The 24,148-nt window shown below is 54.5% G+C and overlaps 1 protein-coding gene across 2 annotated transcripts in view; it reads left to right on the top strand.

Annotated features, from left to right (window-relative positions):
• The window catches only part of FBXW4 (F-box and WD repeat domain containing 4), a 559,762-nt gene that overhangs the window by 503,708 nt on the left and 31,906 nt on the right, over positions 1–24,148 (top strand). For both annotated transcript variants that reach the window (XM_069239564.1, XM_069239565.1), the window contains one exon: positions 14,094–14,235. In XM_069239564.1, coding sequence (XP_069095665.1) covers positions 14,094–14,235 — 142 coding nt within the window. The remainder of the gene's footprint in view (positions 1–14,093; positions 14,236–24,148) is intronic.

The raw sequence follows: 24,148 nt of genomic DNA, 5'->3' as shown, positions 1-24,148 counted from the left end.
CAGGAAGCTCTCACATAATATGCATGGCACCAAAAACTAAAATTTTGAGGCTGCGTTGGTGGCACTAGACATAGAGAAAGCCTTTGATAACCTATCCCGGCCCTACCTATGGGAGGTGTTCATGCATATGGGGTTCAGACCACAATACTTAGCCTGGGTCTGTTTACTGTATACGGCACCCAGGGCTCTAGTGCATACAGGTCAGGTGATTTCAGAGTTCTTAAACATCAGAAGGGGTATGCGTCAAGGCTGCCTGTTGTCACCACTCCTCTATGCCCTGGCCATGGAGCCCCTGGCGAGCTACCTGCATGAGGGGCTTAGAGGCAATGGGATATGGGTGTGCGACACCACACATGTGTCCATGTATGCTGGTGACACACTCCTTTACGTGACATACCCAAGCCACACAATCCCATGGCTAATACCATTCTTGTCGAATTTAAGATAGCTGTCGCATCTCCAGATTAATCCCTATAAAACAGTTCTGTTTCCCATGGCATCTCTTGCCTCTTACCTGGTAGCTGACCTCCTGGTAGTGGGGATCCCCTGGGAGTCAAGCCATTTTAGATATCTTGGACTATAGGTGACACATGATGAGCAGGTGCAGTATGACCTGAACATGGGCCGCACTCTGAATGAACTCACCCAACCGCTGTTGGTCATGGTAAGAGTGGCTTTGGGCAGAATGGTTTTATTGCCAAGATGCCTCTATGTGATGCTGAACTCCTTCTGCATATTACCACCATTGTTGTTTCGTCCACTGGATGGGCTCCTAGTATCACTGGTCTGAGCTGACCAATGCAGCAGAGTGAAAGTGGAGATTCTGAAACTGAACCAAGAACAAGGACGACTGGGACTACTTTGCTGGACTTCTCCAATATGCTGTGTGATGGTGTGAAGATGTGCCCAGTTGGGAAAAAAGCTACAAGATGGTTCGGTACTTTTAACAGATCTACTGAAGCTCCTGGGGGGGAGGGGAGCAGATTCCTTGTGGATAACCCGATTTATAATGTCACAGGTTGCTAGAATCTGGGAGCGAGCAGCAAGCAGTGATGTGCTAAAATGAGCTCCATAAGCAAAGATGCTCCCACTATGGTGGCTCAGACCCTTCCTACACCCTGGGGTGAAGGGAAACTGCTGAACCGCAGAAGACTTAAATTGAAATGACACATTCATTACACTGACAGAGGCGGGCGAGTTATACGGGGTCAACTAGGACGATTTTTATAATATGTGGCCATATCCCGCACGGCCTGTGATATATGGCCCATTTTCCTGGACAAATCGGAAGAATCCCAAGCCTTGCAAATCATGCTGGACCCAGGGTCACAGAAGGACCTTGTCTCACGACTCTATGTGGCTCTGAAAGAGAACAGGCTGATCAACACAGCCAGGTCTCGCTTTCAACTGCGATGGGGATCTTGACACCCTGTTAACCGTTAGGGAATGTTGGAGAGCAGGGTGAAACAGCTAGTAAAGCTAGATTTTAGCTCACACAGTTCTATTTACTACACAAGGCGTATCTGACCCTTAAACACCTGTCCCAGATTTACCCTGCAAACTCAGCTGCTTGCACTTGGTGTGGAGTGTCTCTGGCCAACTTCATACATGTTACCTGGGGCTGCAGGATGCTACATCAGTACTGGATAAGAGCTGTGGCCTTGGTCGCCTGCATAATGGGAGTCCGATCGGAGCAGTCAATTAAGCACTGTCTCTTGGGCTTCCTGCCCCTCCATAGGGGGGGACAAAGGATGGACTCTTGGGCTTCTTGCCCCTCCCTAAGAAGATGCAAAAAATGGGCTAAAAATTTGCTCTCTTAGCCCTGCTATTTGCCTGACATCGGATAGCAATTCACTGGGCACAGGTGGCACCCCCCAATCTTGATAAGTGGCTAAAAGATTTACTGGAATGGGTGGTTGCAGGAGAGATAAACCTCTGTAGGGTTCATGCGAAGAGAGAAATGATTGACCGTATAGAAGGGGACCACGACACAACAGTGAGACGGCTGACCGACTCATGAACCCTTCTGGAGTCCCGCTGCACGTTCATTCCCCACCACCTCCTAACAGAGACCGACGATGTAGACTACACTTAAAGAACCCACACGCATAAGGATACACCCATGCTTCAATGTTTTTCAGTGGGGGAAGGTGTGAGGTGTCAGCTGGCAAATGTGTTAGAATCGTTGAGTTGGCTAAGTGTCAATATTGAGGCACGTGGTGCTGGACCTCTCGGTAACCCAGTAGGTTTTTCACCATAATGGCTTGGATCCCCTCCTTGACTAATTGATGTATGAAATTAAGTCATCCTTGTGCTGTGGAACCTCTGTCCTCTACCTCCCCACCACTGCATGTGTACATAACTACAAGAGAATGTACTGTCATTATTATGCACAGCCTTGGAGATGTCAGATGTTGTCACAAGTTTTTTGTCATTTTGTAGTTTTGACTGAATTAAATGCTAACAAAGATATACCAAAAAAAGAAAAGGAGAAGTCCTTGGGCTCTTCACGACCTGCAATAGGCCTGTTCGCACCAAAATCTTGCCGCCCGTGCCACCTCCAATGCGAAGCTCCAGTGAACCCGACTTTTCGCACCACAGTTACCGCCCGTGATGACCGGTAACGTGACATCTGGACTTCGTGCTACAGCATCAACAGCCCGTAGTGACCACCAACACGAATCAGTAGCAATGACTATCCATGAAACCTGACAGGATCTTCACCCTACATCGATGACCATCCGCAAGGCTTTCCCTGCTCTCCGCTGACCCCTCCATCATGAACAGAACTCTTTGTGTGGGACTTTGGAAGGTACCTTTTTTCTGGACTCACCTGGTCCTAGTATCCAGCTCACGCTCCATTGCGGTCGACCTGAACTTGACTTTCACCCAGTCTCTCACAGCCGTATGTGATGCTTTGTTTTTCAGGTGCTATACTTACCTGAATTTTTTTGAATTGCATATCTCTGGTTCTACCGATTGGACTTTTGATATTTTTGGTCTCAAATCTTTCATTAAATTTTACTCTTTTGTGCCAAGCTACCAGAGGGTTAGGCACAGTTTAATTTGGTGTTTCACCCCTGACAAGAATTGTGGTTGCTGCTCGAGCAGGGGTTCACTCCCCTCAACCAGTAACCCAATTTCCTATATAATATAATAATAATAATAATAATTTCTCATCAGCCCGGAGTGCAAAAAATGTTTTACCTCTTCTTTTTTTCCCAACTCTTTTTTGATTGATTTTCAGTAACAAACAACATACTGCAGTAACCGCCAGGTGGAAATATGTCCCAAAACTAATAAATTCCTGAGTCAGTTCAAGAACACAATGATAGTTAATAGATATTGTTTACAATAAAAGGCTCTTAAATGCAAAAATTCCCGCCGTTGGTTCTAAACCTTATGTTATTACCGCTTGGAGTTATACACACGTTTCTTAGCCTTTACACAATTATTCAAGCTGTCTGTCGATTCCTTGAGAAAGGAGGCCTTATGCAGTCGCCAGCGATATGCAATATCCCGCTTTACTATTAATAGACCAAATAATCGTGAAGCAGAACTATCAGCCCACTCATCGATGAGATCCAGGAGTGCCATTTTAGGATCAGGAGTGACTTGTCTGTGCACAGTGTAAGTCAACGTACTACGCACCTGGCCCCAATATCTTTTTATAACTGGGCAGGTCCAAATCATGTGAATCAAGGTGCCTAAAGCCACTTTACGTCGTAGTCAGTTGCAATTGGTTTCTCGTTTTATTCTGTTTTGTCTAGTTGGACTGTAGACCCCCTATTGGAAATACCTAAATTAAGTAAGCCTCACTCGCATGGAAACCGCAAGAGTTCTGGGAGCCACCTTTGCCTTGACCCAGTCAACATTGTCCAAGGGACCTGCGTCCTCTGTGCATTTGTATGTGAGTTGGGGAAGAGGCTAATGGGTTTTATTGACCAGTGTGGCATAAATAATGGAGATACCCTTGCTTTCTATTTGTGTGATTTTACATTTGAATTTTAGCGGGCTGCCTTTGGGCAAAGCTTTGAGGTCGGGTGCATGTGTCACCAGGGCATGGCCTAGTCATAATAACAATAAAATTGTGTTATGATGTGTATATGTATTGGCTGGGGAAGCAAATGAAAGAATAAGATTCCCCGCCCAGTCGCCCTCACGTCTGGAGACAATTGTACTCTTCTTGAGAGGTAACTTATGGTGGGTAACCAGTTATTTATGCGTTTTTAGAGTAGAGGCAACTACAGGTATATCCATCGGAGTGCAAACCCATAAAAATAATTAAAAGTAAGAATTTTCTTGCTCTGGGATTTGATTTGTGCTCTAACACAGTGGCAAAGTAGGAGTGTTTTTAGTCCTAAAGCAAGCTCTTTGGGCACTTGTTTTGGTGGCACCAACATGTTGGAAGTAGTACCAGTCGCAGTGCAAATCCTAACCATTCCTTAGTTGGTTGCAGTACACCAGGGGCATTCCTACTACTTCTGGTGAGACGGAGAGTAAGAGGAAAGCATCATGTCAGCAGCTTTAGACTACACTGGTGCTGCCAGCGGTCATAAGCCGCAAAGGATGACAGCTACAATGGCTTGGGAGAGTAAGATATGGATGGCCATCTTCTCCATGGCCACAAAAGGTGACCGCTGGTGTTCCCCCTGTTAATTGTCAGGCATCCATGGCAATGAGTGATTAGTCTTCACCACAAAATGAGGACCTTGGGTCAATAGAGCACAATGACCTAATGCAGAACCACAAGACTGGTTTAGAGGAGATGTGAAATGGAGAATACAGAACTTATTATACTTGCAGAACTGGTTTGTAGAACTGACAATGGCCATTACACGTTAAATGGTTGCAACCATTTAATTGTCTGTCTGGGAGCACCTCACCCTGCATGTGAACACCAAGCGAAGATGGGTAGACCAAACTTACACAATCATGTCACTAGTGCTCCTGTCAGTCACTTAAGAAACCTAAACTGGGCTGTCTGTGAAGCCCACAATCCACAAGGAATGGCAGTAGGTGTGACACCACCAGCACAGATAAATGTGTAAGTGCAGAGCAGAATCCCCTCAAAAACTTCTGATTGGTCTATAGCCCACCACACCCATATGTTGGACTTCACTTTATATTGTTGAACAGAACCGAAACTCCCCCATACCTTTTACCTTAACAGCAAGGTGTAGAATTATGGTGTATTGTATTCGATGCAGGACTTAGTAGCGGCGGCTAATTTCTTGTAACTCAGTGATAATGTTGTGCTAAGTCTCTATCACTTGTGTGGATAAGGTAATCCAAGCAGATAGCAGTAAGAAGACGGGAAGAGTAGTAGGTGTCTGAGAACAGTTACAGTGTGTACCATACAGCAATGTAGGACGCCAGTGACTAAATGTGCGAGAAAATTCACTACATGTTAATACTTACTCACCCCAGCTAACCATAGGCAACCCACCCTGTAAGTCAAAGGCTTCACTATTGTCAAAACAATCATGATTACATTTTATATGTAATACATATTTATAAGTAAGAAAACATCCACAAACAAAGAAATTATGAATACCTGAAGCTGATAAGAATAGACCTACCAAAGGGGCATCCCTCTGCCCAAAACAAAATTCTAAGCATTAACAATTGAATTAGTCATACCCAGCAGTAAAATATACAGTAAGATTTAACTGCCAACGCTATGAATAAAACGTTCACGGATGTCAAAACCTTAAAATGTAAAATCAACACTACTGGTGTGAACATTAAAATAAAATTAAGAACATAGTGGATAAGAAACCAGCACACTTAACAGATATGGCCCCACACTAAAAGCAGAAGGGACCCAGAATAGCATACTTTGCTCTATCACCCACACTTCTAATAAGTACCGTATGTAATTGTTCAGAAGAACCTTGAACTTCCACTACTAGTCAGCCCAGTTTGGACTTTCTGGGATCATGTTGGCGTTTTGCAGATTGTCTACTGATGGGACAGCACTGTTCATAGCAAGGGCCAGGTTAAAAGTGGATCCTAAGTACTCCAATCCAGGATACCATTGCCATGCTAGTTGGCACTTCCATCTACCCACTCAGCTAGCACTTGTCATTCGCAGGCTGGCAGCTGAATATGAAGAAACCGAAACTGACCGGTTCCCACAGTAGGCAATAGTCCACTTGTGAAGCAGTTCTCCTGACCTAAGGAAACCCCTTCCAGAATGTACTATTCTCTAGGTCATCCAAAATGGGAAGACTCCAGTGCCACTGCCAGAAACTGTGAGAAACTCTGAATTCTCACCTAGGGTATCTCTTCTTATCATGAGGACCCCGGTGTGACTGGAGTCAGCTTGGGTGGGAACGAGTCACAGTTGAAGGTAAGCTTCCCACTAAATCACGTGCTACCGTAAACACACTGTTCAGAGAGTTCTGCCAGTCCTCAATGCTGCTCATTTGGTTTATGTGTTCACTCCCATTTCCTCACATTCCAGAATAACTAGCCACATCGGATAATTTTCAACTCAACTCGAACCAAGCTGTGTTTTAGCAATTATTTTTCTGAGCTTGTTTTTATCGAATTTGCCAAGAATGTTACTATTACAGTGCTGCCCTAATGGTGTATATCGATTGACCTGGCAGCATTTGACAGTTTGTTAGTATGTTTGAGTACAGATAATATGACATAGTGCTGATTTGTATTCGAGTCCGCCAAACTAATATTTTATACCTGAAGTCCTCTCGGCGATCAAGGGAGGGGTGACACGTGCCAAAAGTAAGGCTTTATTTTTACACTGAACTTGTACTTTAAACCACAGGCTTGAGGAACTAATAGTAATGGCTTATGTATAGCACTCAGATCATATCGGGGTATTTTGATGTTACTGTTATTGAATCACTGGTTCTTGTTTTATCAAATTCAAAGATAAAAGGATAAGTTGTTCTGTTCACAATTTAAGCAGAGATTTCTACAGTGGGAAATCACCCTCCAGTTTTCTTCAAAGCATGCCACTGTCAGCAGCAAATGCAGTTTATGCCTGTTTGGTTTTTAATAATTGATACCCCTCTTCCTCTTGGCTGCCTCTGGCTATAAGAATTTTTAATCTTGTCAATCCTTCACTTACATCCAGTGTTCCATGCACCTCTGGAATACCTGCTGGTGAGCAGATGTTCAAAAGAGAACCTTCCCGCTTGAAATCTTATTCTGGCTATAGAGAATTGAGGTTAAAAACGAAACAGTTACAAAAATAAAAAGGTAATAAGTGTATTTCTTGAATTAGCCTTAGCGTCTGTTATAACTGTAGACAGCATTCCAATCCATCAGCACTGCATCGCGAATCTTCCTAGACTTTAGAACTTACCTTTTCTGCTCGTCTTTGGCATAGTCACTCAGGTATAGGAGTTATTTCATAGTGATGTATGGCGGGCTAGTTTATTCCTCATAATACATGGTCAGACAATCCCCTTACCCAGAAACAACTTAAACCCTTGTTTCATAGCTCCTTTGTATGAAAGAGAGCATGTTTGCAAATGTGAATAATGAAAATGCAATCTGTAGTGCAAAATTAAACACATCAAAAATCTGTTAGATATGTGTTGCAAAAAGGTATCAGAATTAGTTTAATACGAGTCCGTTTCTTTAAAAGACATGCTTGTAGAAAGATTCTAACAGATATAATTACCTAAGGAGTGCAAAAATAAACGTTTCCATAAATATGCACTTTATGCAGCTAGAAAACCATTGCAGAAGAAAGAAAAGATGTTTCCTGGCTTGCCGTTCATTTCTTCTGCAGGCTCTGGTAGCAAGTATTGTGACAACAGAATCAAACTGTAATAAGTTATTACAGTTGAGTTCTGATGTCACTTGGCGTGAGCACCAGATAAACTGTGATTGTTGCATATAAGCTTGTAGTATTAAAAACAATGTATTATGAGCATTGTATCCTTGTTGCTGTGCATCAAATGACACAATGCTTTTTTATGTCAATGCTATGATTTCTGTTTTCATCATCATCATCATTTAACTTTATTTCGGTAAGTAAGAAAACATACCATAAAAGTACAGTACAAACAATGACAGTTAAATATTAAAAAACACAGAAAATGCATACACTGTAGAGAATCAAAAGATACAAGAAGGTTAAAATCCCACCAGATAAACAAGAATGAGTTTTTTTTAACAATAAAAGGGTCCTCTCGGCAAGGGGCCACTTCCCAAGATCCATAAATACTCAATAATATAATTTAAAAAAAAAAAAAATTATGCTAGGAGACAAAATGTAAAATTGATCATCACAAGTAAGTAGAAGTACATAAATAAGTATAAAAACTAACTACCCTGTATTTTTCTTTAAAATAACTAATCTAAGGCACCAGATTGCTTCGAGAAATTTTGCCACTGGAAAAACTACTTGGACAGATGGATCAGATTTTAGAATTCTCTCAGCATGAAGATAAGACCTGACACCAATAGATTTGCAGAGCGGGATAATCCAAAGGGCTCTTTGTTTGAAGTAAGCATGACAGAAAAAGAAAACATGTGCAACGGTCTCTACCCTTTTACAACCCATCGGGCAAAACTTAGAACTATTGGTAGAACTAGGGCAATTGTGCGTCAAAGAACATAAGGGGAGAGACCCTACTCTGAATCTAACGAAGAGAGCTTGTGCAAATGGAGATAGTGCAATATCCATGAAGGGCTCAAGTTCATAATTGCATTTGATTGATAAGAACTTGTCCGACATGGAGAGCGGGACAATCTTAGCAAATTGCATAATCTGGACATTATGCCGAAAAGCATCCTTCAGAACCTGTGCAGCATTTTTGGGAATGGAGAGTGGGTCCATCCAGTAGGACCCTAAGCCTAGGTGAGTTAGAGACTGTTTAACATAAACACACCATTTGATTTTAGTGATAGTGTTATGGCCCACCAAAGGCAGAAGCCCGCAGCGAAATGGGGATAGGGCATCTGTTGACCAAAGCCGAATCCAGAATAACAAGGGCCTTAGGGCAGCAATCTGCGAGATAGAAAAAAGGTTTAGATCCATTTGAATGGGCAGAGATGGAGTGCTGAAGGGAACTTTAAGCAGCATTTTCAGAAATTGATTTTCTGCCCTTGCCAAGTCCACCAGACTACAATGGCCCCAGAGCTCGGCGCCATAAAGGCCCCCCCCCCCCCCCTAGCTTGAGATTTGTATATTTCAAGGGCAGGGGACATTGCGAATTTGGGCGAACTAGAGGCAAATCTAACAATGCAGCCCGCCCTTTGCTTCAAGCACAGTAAGGATTTCTGGCGCTGGGCGTGCCAAAGATGTGAATCTTCCAATTTGATGCCCAAGTAATCGAAGGTGCCCACTCTTTCCAGAGGGACACCTTCTAAGTACACCGGCCTCTTCATTCTGCCCCTATTGTCCCCAAAGACCATGTATTTAGTTTTTACTGAATTCATTTCCAACCCGTAGTCCTTGCAGAAGTCCATAAAACGGGAGAGCAGTCTTGAGAGGCCCATTGCAGTTCGTGAAAGTAACAGGGTGTCATCCGCAAACAAAAGGCAAGGGAACTTTTGCCCACCCAAACTTGGAGCGTCGCCATAAGGATCTGAAAGATATGGGATGCATGCATTGATGAACAATAAGAATAGAGTAGGCGCCAGAACACACCCCTGCCTCACACCGCGGGCTGTAGGAAAGGCTGAGGACAATTCACCAGCCAAACCCCAATGAACTCTGGCATGGTTGTCAGAGTAGAGATCTTTGATAATATTAATCATAGAGCCCGGAATTCCAGTGGAGCTCAGAACCTCCCAGAGCTTGGCACGCGGGACAAGGTCAAACGCAGATTTCAAATCAACAAAGGCCACAAATAAGTGGCCTCGGTCGGCGTCAACGATCTTCCATTTGATGGTAATAAAACGGAAGACCTGATCGATGGTACTGACCTTGTCCCTAAATCCAGCCTGTAGATGGCTTAAAACCTGATTTTTCGATATCCAGTACTTAAGTCTAGCTAGGAGCTGGAAAGAGAAATAAATTTGCAGGTTATCTAATAGACTAATTGGTCAATAGTTCCCTGGGGTGCTCTTGTCTCCTTTTTTGTGGATGGGAACGATAATTTCCACCTTCCACGAGTCCGGGTAAGAACGAGTTGTCAAAACGCTATTCGAAACCCTGTTGATATACCGGGTCCATACGGATAGATCTGATTTATACAAATCCAAAGGGATACCGTCTGGACCGGGAGCCTTCCCTGTTTTTTGGGCACGAATAGCCAACTCTGTTTCTTTTAATGTAAAAAGCGAGACAGCAGAAAGGCACGATGGAAGATTAGGAGAAGAGTTGTCCAGATCTGGGCAGGACCCATACAGATCCCCAAAATGGGAGAGCCAGGTTTCTGCATCAATGTGACACTCAGGGGTGGGTAAAAGGGCAGGGTCTCTACGGGAGACCAGAGACCAAAAAAGTTTGTTATCACGAGCACTGGCCGCCTTCGCCAAGCATTTCCATAGATTTTCCTTGTGTACAAGTTTAGATGACTTACAGGTAGAAACGTAATTATGTCTCGCATGTACAATGGCATCCCTATTCTTTGAATTTAAGGCTTTGGACAGAAGGCTCTTGGCCTCCCGACACTCCTTATCAAACCAATTGCAATCAGATACAAGAGGTTTCTTGTGTATTAGAGGGGTTTTAGTAAAAAGCTCCTTAAGATCTGCAAAAAGAGCCTCATGGGAAGACATAACTTCTGAAGGAGAGAATGCAATAAAATCATCGAAAAGCTGATGGCAGGGAACTAGAGCGCAAAGCTTGTCACGAAGCTGATTGGATTTCACAAACGAAGACCATCTAACCGCACGCCTATTACTGGATAATTCCAGTGAAGCTTTGGGAGCGTCCAAGGCAGGAAGAGGGGCGTGCCCTTTAAAAAGCGTTGCATTGTATACAATTTGTAGGGGGGCATGGTCACTGGTACACCTCGAGCCAACCTCCACATCAATTATGAAATGCCAGACTCGTAGATCAAGAATGACGTAATCCAGAGTACTGGTATAAGAACCTCTAAAAAAGGTAGGTTTGGCGGGGTTATCATTTGGAAATCGACCATTTCCAAAACGGAGGCCATGTGTGACAACAAGGTCTATTATCTGCATCACCCTGGGGAGGGGGGAATACAAGGAACTGAGTGGAATAAAAGAGGGGGGACGTTCCACACTTCGTCTTCAGCCTGAATAGACTCAGAAAAGGCTGAGTCAAGTTCGATTTGAGCGTTAAAGTCACCTGCAATGATGACATGATATCTCGAATGGAATTCTGATAGAAGGTTGTGCAGAAGATGGATAGTATCAGACTGAAAATTAAAAGGACCTGGTCTATTATAAATGTTGATACAAATTACGGGAACACCTGATAGTGGCCATATTGCTGTTGCTAATATATCACAGGAATCAACCGCAATTTCCTTGACCCTGCCCATCTCGGTTAACTTGACCCAAGTGCATAGCCCCCCAATCGCCCTTCCCCTAGTAGATTGAGTTGCCTTTTTAGTAAAACAGCAATAGCCTTGCCTATACACACAGACCTTGGACCAGGTTTCCTGGAACATACATATGGAAAAAGAATCAACGTAGGCCCCCCACTCTGGGTCAGATAATTTTCTCTTAATGCCCGTTTATTCTGTTTATTATGGCAAAGAAATGTACGTTTTTTTCAGTGTGACAATGAGTGAAAAAAACAACCACTTACAGTGTGTAGGCACCTGTAGTTCTGGGTTGGGTTTATGTACTACCTTCAATTTCAGAATGGCACAGGTTGAAAGTCACAGTAGGTTTCCAAAATGCAGATGGGTTATTTATAAGTGATTTTAGATGGCGAATGGAGACAGTTTGATATCATATTGAGCCACATAGGAGGAGCATTGAAGGGTTCCTGTGCCAGTGGACCATACAGGGAGCAAAGCTAATGCCTCCGTGTGGTCTCATTCATTTAGATTTACTAACCTTCTCTTCGCACTTTGTGTGGTGCGGTTGTTCCCATGCAATGCATTGTTTAATATTACAGTTTGATTAGTAAACCAGCTTCCTTTAGGCATGCTCTCCCAACACCATTTAAAGCAAATATGTGGATTTTCTATCACACCAGGTGTATAAATTCCTCAGAAAATGTCATCCCTGTGCTGCACAGAGATTCATGATTTGTACATTATTTGTGTTCTCATCCCGCCTCAATACGTTGTAATATTGCCTTCTCTTTTTCGATAGTAGTTTAACCAGCACAAAATATAAACACGAGAAAACAGACAGTGAAAAAGACCCGAAAAAGACCGTAGCAGATCAAAGTCAGACTTCTTAACAGCCCTAGTTCCTTCTCATGTTTTCTGCATTATGTCAAAGTTATGGTAAAGTTGTTTGGTACATTCTTCCACCCCTCAGTTTTCAGCTTGCAGTCCTTTGCATGCTGACTTTAGGCCCATGCTTGGAATGGGAAAAGCAAGAAAAGGCTACTGGCTAAAACGTCAGGTTTAGACTTCGGTGTTTTAGGAACATTGGCACCCTAGAGAGCTGTAAGACCATAGGATAGATAATATTTAGTTGTGTCAGGAGGTACCCGAACTTCCATGTTTACTTCATAATGGAATGGTTATCCTGACCGACAGAGGCTTGGTGAAAGGAAGGTCAACGGAAAACACAAACATGCAGGGTATTTATTGGCTTGAATTTGCTCAATGAAGAGCAATGGTGATGATGATGGAACTTCAGGGCATTCAATTGATACTTCCTGCAAGACCCCGTACTTCTGTATGACCCAGAGCACACAGTAAATTATTTTCTTATTCCTCCAGACACAGAAAAATACTGGAACACTTCTTTAAAGACGTTGAATTATATCGATATCGATGTTGATGTTTAGCAGAAGATATGCTTAATGTTCATAGATCTATGTCCCATGATAATTTGCCAAGTTTGCTCCTGTAATATGCATCTGTTTTTCGATTGCAAAGCCATTGGAGGCAGCAGGAACCTTGTGCTGGAACTTGAGGCAAATAGCCCGAGAAGCAGAACAATTGTCTTCCATGCTTACAAAGTATTGATAAATGCAAAAATACCAAATGTTACACAGCTGCGTCCTGACACTTTGCATATTGCGTGGCAGTTTAGTATCATAGAGCCTTGGACACAGGAATAATGACTGTTATGGCATCATACAGACAGTCACTTCTGCTAACTCTGCCCACACTAAACTACGCACATTGGAGCTAGTACATCTGCTCCTCAATGGGGGATCCTTTGTGTTGATGGGCTTCCGTGGTGAAAACAGGTTCCAGTTTGAAAAAGTGAAGGTAATAGTTTGCCTACCTTTTAATACCTAATATTCAATCGAATGGTAAAATGCATATTTATTGTCTCCATAAAGTTATACTTCCAGTAGATACCGTGCTCGCTGATGAACCAAAAAGTGTCAACGATAGTAAACACTAAATAAAGTCTAGGTCCGGACTTACAGGATTCTGGTCTTTATGCCTCTATAAAACATGTTCTATTCTACACTGTCTTTAGTTGAGTTGCGGCCATCGTTGTTGATGCTCCTATTTGAGAACTGGGCACTGTTGTGATATTATATGTTTAAGACTGAAATCCAGTTTTTATTCGTAGAGTGTAATTAGTAGAGGCACACCTGACATAATTTGAAACTCGATTAACCCCATCTGAAAGGCACCGAGATGCTGTGAATCATGCTTGTGGGTCACGGGACACCTGAATCGAAGGAAACAAGTTGCTGAAAGTAAATTGCTCTGCCCTTTGAAGCCAGCTCGCGTTACCTGGGATCTCAGAGCGGAAGGCCGCCCGCGTCTCGGGTTCACCTGACTTTGGCGCTGAAGCTCGGAAGAGAAAGGCCTGCGAGTAGCACCGTGAAAAGGGGATCTCTGTTTTTAGGGAATGCTTGTGTTTGGTTAAAAAAGTGGCTGTTCCACAGGGAGGCAGGTATTTGCCTATTTTTCGTGTTCAATAGGCTGCTGTCAGTTTAATCTGCATTGGCTTTGTGGGGTTAACGTTGGCTGAACGAGCAATGCGTTTGAAGTCAACCTGTGGATTAAAGCAAAATCCTGTGTACTTTGTTCCAACAGGAAATGTGTCATTGAGTGGGAGGAGCCTCATGACAGTGCCCTCTACTGTTTACAGAGCGATGGAAACCAAATGATAGCAAGCGGATCCTCCTACTATGGAGTGGTGCGGCTCTGGGACAAGCGAGCAACACGATGTTTACAGGTAACCAAAGATGCAATGATCGTTTAAATATGTGCAGATTATCATGTTCACAAGAACACAAGTCCTAATAAAACTACTTATTACTAAATGTACTTCGCAATGACTCCAGAGGAAGTGACATCACAACAAGAAATGCCATATCCTTATAATATTACTCAGTTCAAGTTGAACCAGACTATTTTACAAAAACAAATTAAGATGATCATGCAGGTATATAAAATAACTTTTTATGATTTGTTTTACTTTCATAATTCGCATGTAAAATTTCCATATATCTGTTGGTAAATAAGCTCAGAAATAGTTGAAAGGGACAATGATTTTAAACATATAAGAGATTTAAAGATTACCCCTGTCTCACGTGTGAATACGGTTTAAAGAACTTCATGGGGCCTGGTTGCACCTATACAGTGTTTGAAAATGCTAGGAGCTGCAGCTAAGGCCCCAGCTCAGGGTACTGGAACACCCTGTTTAGAAAAATAGTGGGGTGACTCCGCCCACTCACGTCCTCCCCCCAACTTCTGCTCTGATGTTCTCTAATGTGAGGAGTGCCTATCAACTGCGAATTACAGGTATGAATGTTTTTTACATAATTATTGTACAGTTTGAGTATCACAGTACTATAAGGTCTGTATGTGTAGCTGTTTCTGCAGCTTTGGATTTAACCCTCCTGACACTACAAGCTGTCTGTTTCCGAAAGATCTATTGTGAGCTTGCAGTTAGTTTAGAGCCTGTCCATTGCTTACTATTGGTTGGCTTTGTTGTCATTCTCATTAGTATGCCTTTTATTCGTTGCCTTGTGTGGGCTTGCCTTCCTCTTCTGTCTTCATCCTTCCCTTTTATTTGTGACCTTCCACTGGTAACTTCTCGGGAACTATATTTTTCTTTCTGGTAAAACACTCCATGAGAGTGCATGTCTTTTCCATAAGTTTTCCATGCCCCCTCAATGTAGGGCATCCCCTTTATGTGCTTCCCCTGCATTGCTTTTTCACTTGCGTACTTCTCACTCAAATTATGTTTTCCCCTTACTCTCCCGTCGCAGTCAGTTCCCTGTCCCCACGCGTTCCCAGTTGCATGCTCTCTCCCACCCTCCCGCTCCCCGTCACTGTCCCCTCCCACCCTCCCGCTCCCCGTCACTGGTCCCCTCCCACCCTCCCGCTCCCGTCACTGTTCCCCTCCCGCTCCCCGTCACTGTTCCCTCCCGCTCCCCGCCACTGTTCCCTCCCACCCTCCCGCTCCCCGCCACTGTTCCCTCCCACCCTCCCGCTCCCCGCCACTGTTCCCTCCCACCCTCCCGCTCCCCGCCACTGTTCCCTCCCACCCTCCCGCTCCTCGTCACTGCCACCTCCCGCCCCCCAACGCTGTCCCTCCGCAGCTGTCCCCCTCCCGCTCCTCGTCGCTGTTCGCCCTCCCGCTCCTCGTCGCTGTTCGCCCTCCCGCTCCTCGTCGCTGTTCGCCCTCCCGCTCCTCGTCGCTGTTCGCCCTCCCGCTCCTCGTCGCTGTTCGCCCTCCCGCTCCTCGTCGCTGTTCGCCCTCCCGCTCCTCGTCGCTGTTCCCCCTCCCGCTCCTCGTCGCTGTTCCCCCTCCCCGTCGCTGTTCCCCCTCCCGCCCTCCTGCTCCCCGTTGCTGTTCTCCCTCCCGCTCCCCATTGCTGTTCCCCCTCCCGCCCTCCCACTCCCTGTTGCTGTCTGCCCTCCCGCTCTCCGTCGCTGTCCCCCCCTCTCCCTCTCAGTCGCTGTCCCCCCTCCCCCTCTCCGTCGCTGTCCGCCCTCCCCCTCTCCGTCGCTGTCCGCCCTCCTGCCCTCCCCCTCTCCGTCGCTGTCCGCCCTCCCGCTCTCCCTCGCTGTCCCCCCTCCCGCCCTCCCGCTCTCCGTCGCTGTTCCCCTCCCGCCCTCCCTCGCTGTTCCCCCTCCCGCCCTCCCTCGCTGTTCCCCCTCCCGCCCTCCCTCGCTGTTCCCCCTCCCGCCCTCCGTCGCTGTTCCCCCTCCTGCCCTCCCGCTCTCCGTCGCTGTTCCCCCTCCCGCTCTCCGTCGCTGTTCCCCCTCCCGCCCTCCCGCACTCCGTCGCTGTTCCCCCTCCCGCACTCCGTCGCTGTCCCCCTCCCGCCCTCCCGCACTCCGTCGCTGTTCCCCTCCCGCCCTCCCGCACTCCGTCGCTGTTCCCCTCCCGCCCTCCCGCACTCCGTCGCTGTTCCCCTCCCGCCCTCCCGCACTCCGTCGCTGTTCCCCTCCCGCCCTCCTGCACTCCGTCGCTGTTCCCCCTCCCGCTCTCCGTCGCTGTTCCCACTCCCGCCCTCCCGCTCTCCGTCGCTGTTCCCCCTCCCGCCCTCCGTCGCTGTTCCCCCTCCCGCCCTCCCGCTCTCTGTCGCTGTTCCCCCTCCCACCCTCCCGCTCTCTGTCGCTGTTCCCCCTCCCACCCTCCCGCTCTCCGTCGCTGTTCCCCCTCCCACCCTCCCGCTCTCCGTCGCTGTTCCCCCTCCCGCTCTCCGTCGCTGTTCCCCCTCCCGCTCTCCGTCGCTGTTCCCCCTCCCGCTCTCCGTCGCTGTTCCCCCTCCCACCCTCCCGCTCTCCGTCGCTGTTCCCCCTCCCACCCTCCCGCTCTCCGTCGCTGTTCCCCCTCCCACCCTCCCGCTCTCCGTCGCTGTTCCCCCTCCCACCCTCCCGCTCTCCGTCGCTGTTCCCCCTCCCACCCTCCCGCTCTCCGTCGCTGTTCCCCCTCCCACCCTCCCGCTCTCCGTCGCTGTTCCTTCTCCCACCCTCCCGCTCTCCGTCGCTGTTCACCCCTCCCGCCCTCCGTCGATGTTCCCCCTCCCGCCCTCCCGCTCTCCGTCGCTGTTCCCCCTCCCGCCCTCCCGCACTCCGTCGCTGTTCCCCCTCCCGCACTCCGTCGCTGTTCCCCCTCCCGCCCTCCCGCACTCCGTCGCTGTTTCCCCTCCCGCCCTCCCGCTCTCCGTCGCTGTTGCCCCTCCCGCCCTCCCGCTCTCCGTCGCTGTTGCCCCTCCCGCCCTCCCGCTCTCCGTCGCTGTTGCCCCTCCCGCTCTCCGTCGCTGTTGCCCCTCCCGCCCTCCCGCTCTCCGTCGCTGTTGCCCCTCCCGCCCTCCCGCTCTCCGTCGCTGTTCCCCCTCCCGCCCTCCCGCTCTCCGTCGCTGTTCCCCCTCCCGCCCTCCCGCTCTCCGTCGCTGTTCCCCCTCCCGCCCTCCCGCTCTCCGTCGCTGTTCCCCCTCCCGCCCTCCCGCTCTCCGTCGCTGTTCCCCCTCCCGCCCTCCCGCTCTCCGTCGCTGTTCGCCCTCCCGCTCTCCGTCGCTGTTCCCCCTCCCGCCCTCCCGCTCTCCGTCGCTGTTTGCCCTCCCGCTCTCCGTCGCTGTTCCCCCTCCCGCCCTCCAGCTCTCCGTCGCTGTTCCCCCTCCCACCCTCCCGCTCTCCGTCGCTGTTCCCCCTCCCGCCCTCCCGCTCTCCGTCGCTGTTCGCCCTCCCGCTCTCCGTCGCTGTTCCCCCTCCCGCCCTCCCGCTCTCCGTCGCTGTTCCCCCTCCCGCCCTCCCGCTCTCCGTCGCTGTTCCCCCTCCCGCCCTCCCGCTCTCCGTCGCTGTTCCCCCCTCCCGCTCTCCGTCGCTGTTCCCCCCCTCCCGCCCTCCCGCTCTCCGTCGCTGTTCCCCCCCTCCCGCCCTCCCGCTCTCCGTCGCTGTTCCCCCCCCACCCTCCCGCTCTCCGTCGCTGTTCCCCCCCCCTCCCGCCCTCCCGCTCTCCGTCGCTGTTCCGCCCTCCCGCTCTCCGTCGCTGTTCCCCCCTCCCGCTCTCCGTCGCTGTTCCCCCCTCCCGCTCTCCGTCGCTGTTCCGCCCTCCCGCTCTCCGTCGCTGTTCCCCCCCTCCCGCTCTCCGTCGCTGTTCACCCTCCCGCTCTCCGTCGCTGTTCTCCCACCCTCCCGCTCTCCGTCGCTGTTCCCCCTCCCACCCTCCCGCCCTCCGTCGCTGTTCCCCCTCCCACCCTCCGTCGCTGTTCCCCCTCCCACCCTCCCGCCCTCCGTCGCTGTTCCCCCTCCCACCCTCCCGCCCTCCGTCGCTGTTCCCCCTCCCACCCTCCCGCCCTCCGTCGCTGTTCCCCCTCCCACCCTCCCGCCCTCCGTCGCTGTTCCCCCTCCCGCCCTCCGTCGCTGTTCCCCCCCACCCTCCCGCCCTCCGTCGCTGTTCCCCCTCCCACCCTCCCGCCCTCCGTCGCTGTTCCCCCTCCCACCCTCCCGCCCTCCGTCGCTGTTCCCCCTCCCACCCTCCCGCCCTCCGTCGCTGTTCCCCCTCCCACCCTCCCGCCCTCCGTCGCTGTTCCCCCTCCCACCCTCCCGCCCTCCGTCGCTGTTCCCCCTCCCACCCTCCCGCCCTCCGTCGCTGTTCCCCCTCCCGCCCTCCGTTCCCCCTCCCACCCTCCCGCCCTCCGTCGCCGTTCCCCCTCCCACCCTCCCGCTCTCCGTCGCCGTTCCCCCTCCCACCCTCCCGCTCTCCGTCGCCGTTCCCCCTCCCACCCTCCCGCTCTCCGTCGCCGTTCCCCCTCCCACCCTCCCGCTCTCCGTCGCCGTTCCCCCTCCCACCCTCCCGCTCTCCGTCGCCGTTCCCCCTCCCACCCTCCCGCTCTCCGTCGCCGTTCCCCCTCCCACCCTCCCGCTCTCCGACGCCGTTCCCCCTCCCACCCTCCCGCTCTCCGACGCCGTTCCCCCTCCCACCCTCCCGCTCTCCGACGCCGTTCCCCCTCCCACCCTCCCGCTCTCCGTCGCCGTTCCCCCTCCCACCCTCCCGCTCTCCGTCGCCGTTCCCCCTCCCACCCTCCCGCTCTCCGTCGCCGTTCCCCCTCCCACCCTCCCGCTCTCCGTCGCCGTTCCCCCTCCCACCCTCCCGCTCTCCGTCGCCGTTCCCCCTCCCACCCTCCCGCTCTCCGTCGCTGTTCCCGCTCTCCGTCGCTGTTCCCCCTCCCGCCCTCCCGCTCTCCGTCGCTGTTCCCCCTCCCGCCCTCCCGCTCTCCGTCGCTGTTCCCCCTCCCGCCCTCCCGCTCTCCGTCGCTGTTCCCCCTCCCGCCCTCCCGCTCTCCGTCGCTGTTCCCCCTCCCGCCCTCCCGCTCTCCGTCGCTGTTCCCCCTCCCGCCCTCCCGCTCTCCGTCGCTGTTCCCCCTCCCGCCCTCCGTCGCTGTTCCCCCTCCCGCCCTCCCGCTCTCCGTCGCTGTTCCCCCTCCCGCCCTCCCGCTCTCCGTCGCTGTTCCCCCTCCCGCCCTCCCGCTCTCCGTCGCTGTTCCCCCTCCCGCCCTCCCGCTCTCCGTCGCCGTTCCCCCTCCCGCCCTCCCGCTCTCCGTCGCCGTTCCCCCTCCCGCCCTCCCGCTCAACGTCGCCGTTCCCCCTCCCGCCCTCCCGCTCAACGTCGCTGTTCCCCCTCCCGCCCTCCCGCTCTCCGTCGCTGTTCCCCCTCCCGCTCTCTGTCGCTGTTCCCCCTCCCGCCCTCCCGCTCTCTGTCGCTGTTCCCCCTCCCGCCCTCCCGCTCTCCGTCGCTGTTCCCCCTCCCGCCCTCCCGCTCTCCGTCGCTGTTCCCCCTCCCGCTCTCCGTCGCTGTTCCCCGTCCCGCCCTCCCGCTCTCCGTCGCCGTTCCCCCTCCCGCCCTCCCGCTCAACGTCGCTGTTCCCCCTCCCGCCCTCCCGCTCTCCGTCGCTGTTCCCCCTCCCGCTCTCTGTCGCTGTTCCCCCTCCCGCCCTCCCGCTCTCCGTCGCTGTTCCCCCTCCCGCCCTCCCGCTCTCCGTCGCTGTTCCCCCTCCCGCTCTCCATCGCTGTTCCCCCTCCCGCCCTCCCGCTCTCCGTCGCTGTTCCCCCTCCCGCCCTCCCGCTCTCCGTCGCTGTTCCCCCTCCCGCCCTCCCGCTCTCCGTCGCTGTTCCCCCTCCCGCCCTCCTGCTCTCCGTCGCTGTTCCCCCTCCCGCTCTGTCGCTGTTCCCCCTCCCGCCCTCCCGCTCTCCGTCGCTGTTCCCCCTCCCGCCCTCCGTCGCTGTTCCCCCTCCCGCCTTCCCGCTCTCCATCGCTGTTCCCCCTCCCGCCCTCCCGCTCTCCATCGCTGTTCCCCCTCCCGCCCTCCCGCTCTCCGTCGCTGTTCCCCCTCCCGCCCTCCCGCTCTCCGTCGCTGTTCCCCCTCCCGCCCTCCGTCGCTGTTCCCCCTCCCGCCCTCCGTCGCTGTTCCCCCTCCCGCCCTCCGTCGCTGTTCCCCCTCCCGCTCTCCGTCGCTGTTCCCCCTCCCGCCCTCCCGCTCTCCGTCGCTGTTCCCCCTCCCGCCCTCCCGCTCTCCGTCGCTGTTCCCCCTCCCGCCCTCCCGCTCTCCGTCGCTGTTCGCCCTCCCGCTCTCCGTCGCTGTTCCCCCTCCCGCCCTCCCGCTCTCCGTCGCTGTTCCCCCTCCCGCCCTCCAGCTCTCCGTCGCTGTTCGCCCTCCCGCTCTCCGTCGCTGTTCCCCCTCCCGCCCTCCCGCTCTCCGTCGCTGTTCCCCCTCCCGCCCTCCCGCTCTCCGTCGCCGTTCCCCCTCCCACCCTCCCGCTCTCCGTCGCCGTTCCCCCTCCCACCCTCCCGCTCTCCGTCGCCGTTCCCCCTCCCACCCTCCCGCTCTCCGTCGCCGTTCCCCCTCCCACCCTCCCGCTCTCCGTCGCCGTTCCCCCTCCCACCCTCCCGCTCTCCGTCGCCGTTCCCCCTCCCACCCTCCCGCTCTCCGTCGCTGTTCCCGCTCTCCGTCGCTGTTCCCCCTCCCACCCTCCCGCTCTCCGTCGCTGTTCCCGCTCTCCGTCGCTGTTCCCCCTCCCGCCCTCCCGCTCTCCGTCGCTGTTCCCCCTCCCGCCCTCCCGCTCTCCGTCGCTGTTCCCCCTCCCGCCCTCCCGCTCTCCGTCGCTGTTCCCCCTCCCGCCCTCCCGCTCTCCGTCGCTGTTCCCCCTCCCGCCCTCCCGCTCTCCGTCGCTGTTCCCCCTCCCGCCCTCCCGCTCTCCGTCGCTGTTCCCCGTCCCGCCCTCCCGCTCTCCGTCGCCGTTCCCCCTCCCGCCCTCCCGCTCTCCGTCGCCGTTCCCCCTCCCGCCCTCCCGCTCAACGTCGCCGTTCCCCCTCCCGCCCTCCCGCTCAACGTCGCTGTTCCCCCTCCCGCCCTCCCGCTCTCCGTCGCCGTTCCCCCTCCCGCCCTCCCGCTCAACGTCGCCGTTCCCCCTCCCGCCCTCCCGCTCTCCGTCGCTGTTCCCCCTCCCGCCCTCCCGCTCTCCGTCGCTGTTCCCCCTCCCGCCCTCCCGCTCTCCGTCGCTGTTCCCCCTCCCGCCCTCCCGCTCTCCGTCGCTGTTCCCCCTCCCGCCCTCCCGCTCTCCGTCGCTGTTCCCCCTCCCGCCCTCCCGCTCTCCGTCGCTGTTCCCCCTCCCGCCCTCCCGCTCTCCGTCGCTGTTCCCCGTCCCGCCCTCCCGCTCTCCGTCGCCGTTCCCCCTCCCGCCCTCCCGCTCTCCGTCGCCGTTCCCCCTCCCGCCCTCCCGCTCAACGTCGCCGTTCCCCCTCCCGCCCTCCCGCTCAACGTCGCTGTTCCCCCTCCCGCCCTCCCGCTCTCCGTCGCTGTTCCCCCTCCCGCTCTCCGTCGCTGTTCCCCCTCCCGCCCTCCCGCTCTCCGTCGCTGTTCCCCCTCCCGCCCTCCCGCTCTCCGTCGCTGTTCCCCCTCCCGCTCTCCGTCGCTGTTCCCCGTCCCGCCCTCCCGCTCTCCGTCGCCGTTCCCCCTCCCGCCCTCCCGCTCAACGTCGCCGTTCCCCCTCCCGCCCTCCCGCTCAACGTCGCTGTTCCCCCTCCCGCCCTCCCGCTCTCCGTCGCTGTTCCCCCTCCCGCCCTCCCGCTCTCCGTCGCTGTTCCCCCTCCCGCTCTCTGTCGCTGTTCCCCCTCCCGCCCTCCCGCTCTCCGTCGCTGTTCCCCCTCCCGCCCTCCCGCTCTCCGTCGCTGTTCCCCCTCCCGCTCTCCATCGCTGTTCCCCCTCCCGCCCTCCCGCTCTCCGTCGCTGTTCCCCCTCCCGCCCTCCCGCTCTCCGTCGCTGTTCCCCCTCCCGCCCTCCCGCTCTCCGTCGCTGTTCCCCCTCCCGCCCTCCTGCTCTCCGTCGCTGTTCCCCCTCCCGCTCTGTCGCTGTTCCCCCTCCCGCCCGCTCTCCGTCGCTGTTCCCCCTCCCGCCCTCCGTCGCTGTTCCCCCTCCCGCCTTCCCGCTCTCCATCGCTGTTCCCCCTCCCGCCCTCCCGCTCTCCATCGCTGTTCCCCCTCCCGCCCTCCCGCTCTCCGTCGCTGTTCCCCCTCCCGCCCTCCCGCTCTCAGTCGCTGTTCCCCCTCCCGCCCTCCGTCGCTGTTCCCCCTCCCGCCCTCCGTCGCTGTTCCCCCTCCCGCCCTCCGTCGCTGTTCCCCCTCCCGCCCTCCGTCGCTGTTCCCCCTCCCGCCCTCCGTCGCTGTTCCCCCTCCCGCTCTCCGTCGCTGTTCCCCCTCCCGCCCTCCCGCTCTCCGTCGCTGTTCCCCCTCCCGCCCTCCCGCTCTCCGTCGCTGTTCCCCCTCCCGCCCTCCCGCTCTCCGTCGCTGTTCCCCCTCCCGCCCTCCCGCTCTCCGTCGCTGTTCGCCCTCCCGCTCTCCGTCGCTGTTCCCCCTCCCGCCCTCCCGCTCTCCGTCGCTGTTCCCCCTCCCGCCCTCCAGCTCTCCGTCGCTGTTCCCCCTCCCGCCCTCCCGCTCTCCGTCGCTGTTCCCCCTCCCGCCCTCCCGCTCTCCGTCGCTGTTCCCCCTCCTGCCCTCCCGCTCTCCGTCGCTGTTCCCCCTCCCGCCCTCCCGCTCTCCGTCGCTGTTCCCCCTCCCGCCCTCCCGCTCTCCGTCGCTGTTCCTCCTCCCGCCCTCCCGCTCTCCGTCGCTGTTCCCCCTCCCGCCCTCCCGCTCTCCGTCGCTGTTCCCCCTCCCGCCCTCCCGCTCTCCGTCGCTGTTCCCCCTCCCGCTCTCCGTCGCTGTTCCCCCTCCCGCCCTCCCGCTCTCCGTCGCTGTTCCCCCTCCCGCCCTCCCGCTCTCCGTCGCTGTTCCCCCTCCCGCCCTCCCGCTCTCCGTCGCTGTTCCCCCTCCCGCCCTCCCGCTCTCCGTCGCTGTTCCCCCTCCCGCCCTCCCGCTCTCCGTCGCTGTTCCCCCTCCCGCCCTCCGTCGCTGTTCCCCCCTCCCGCTCTCCGTCGCTGTTCCCCCCCTCCCGCCCTCCCGCTCTCCGTCGCTGTTCCCCCCCCTCCCGCCCTCCGTCGCTGTTCCCCCCCCTCCCGCCCTCCCGCTCTCCGTCGCTGTTCCCCCCCCCACCCTCCCGCTCTCCGTCGCTGTTCCCCCCCTCCCGCCCTCCCGCTCTCCGTCGCTGTTCCGCCCCTCCCGCTCTCCGTCGCTGTTCCGCCCTCCCGCTCTCCGTCGCTGTTCCCCCCCTCCCGCTCTCCGTCGCTGTTCCCCCCCTCCCGCTCTCCGTCGCTGTTCCGCCCTCCCGCTCTCCGTCGCTGTTCCCCCCTCCCGCTCTCGTCGCTGTTCACCCCTCCCGCTCTCCGTCGCTGTTCACCCTCCCGCTCTCCGTCGCTGTTCTCCCACCCTCCCGCTCTCCGTCGCTGTTCCCCCTCCCACCCTCCCGCCCTCCGTCGCTGTTCCCCCTCCCACCCTCCGCCCTCCGTCGCTGTTCCCCCTCCCACCCTCCCGCCCTCCGTCGCTGTTCCCCCTCCCACCCTCCCGCCCTCCGTCGCTGTTCCCCCTCCCACCCTCCCGCCCTCCGTCGCTGTTCCCCCTCCCACCCTCCCGCCCTCCGTCGCTGTTCCCCCTCCCACCCTCCCGCTCTGTCGCTGTTCCCCCTCCCGCCCTCCCGCTCTGTCGCTGTTCCCCCTCCCGCCCTCCCGCTCTCCGTCGCTGTTCCCCCTCCCGCTCTCCG

This window comes from Pleurodeles waltl, chromosome 6 (genome assembly GCF_031143425.1).
Source record: "Pleurodeles waltl isolate 20211129_DDA chromosome 6, aPleWal1.hap1.20221129, whole genome shotgun sequence".
NCBI lineage: Eukaryota > Metazoa > Chordata > Amphibia > Caudata > Salamandridae > Pleurodeles > Pleurodeles waltl.
This window is presented reverse-complemented; position numbering and strand designations above follow the sequence as displayed.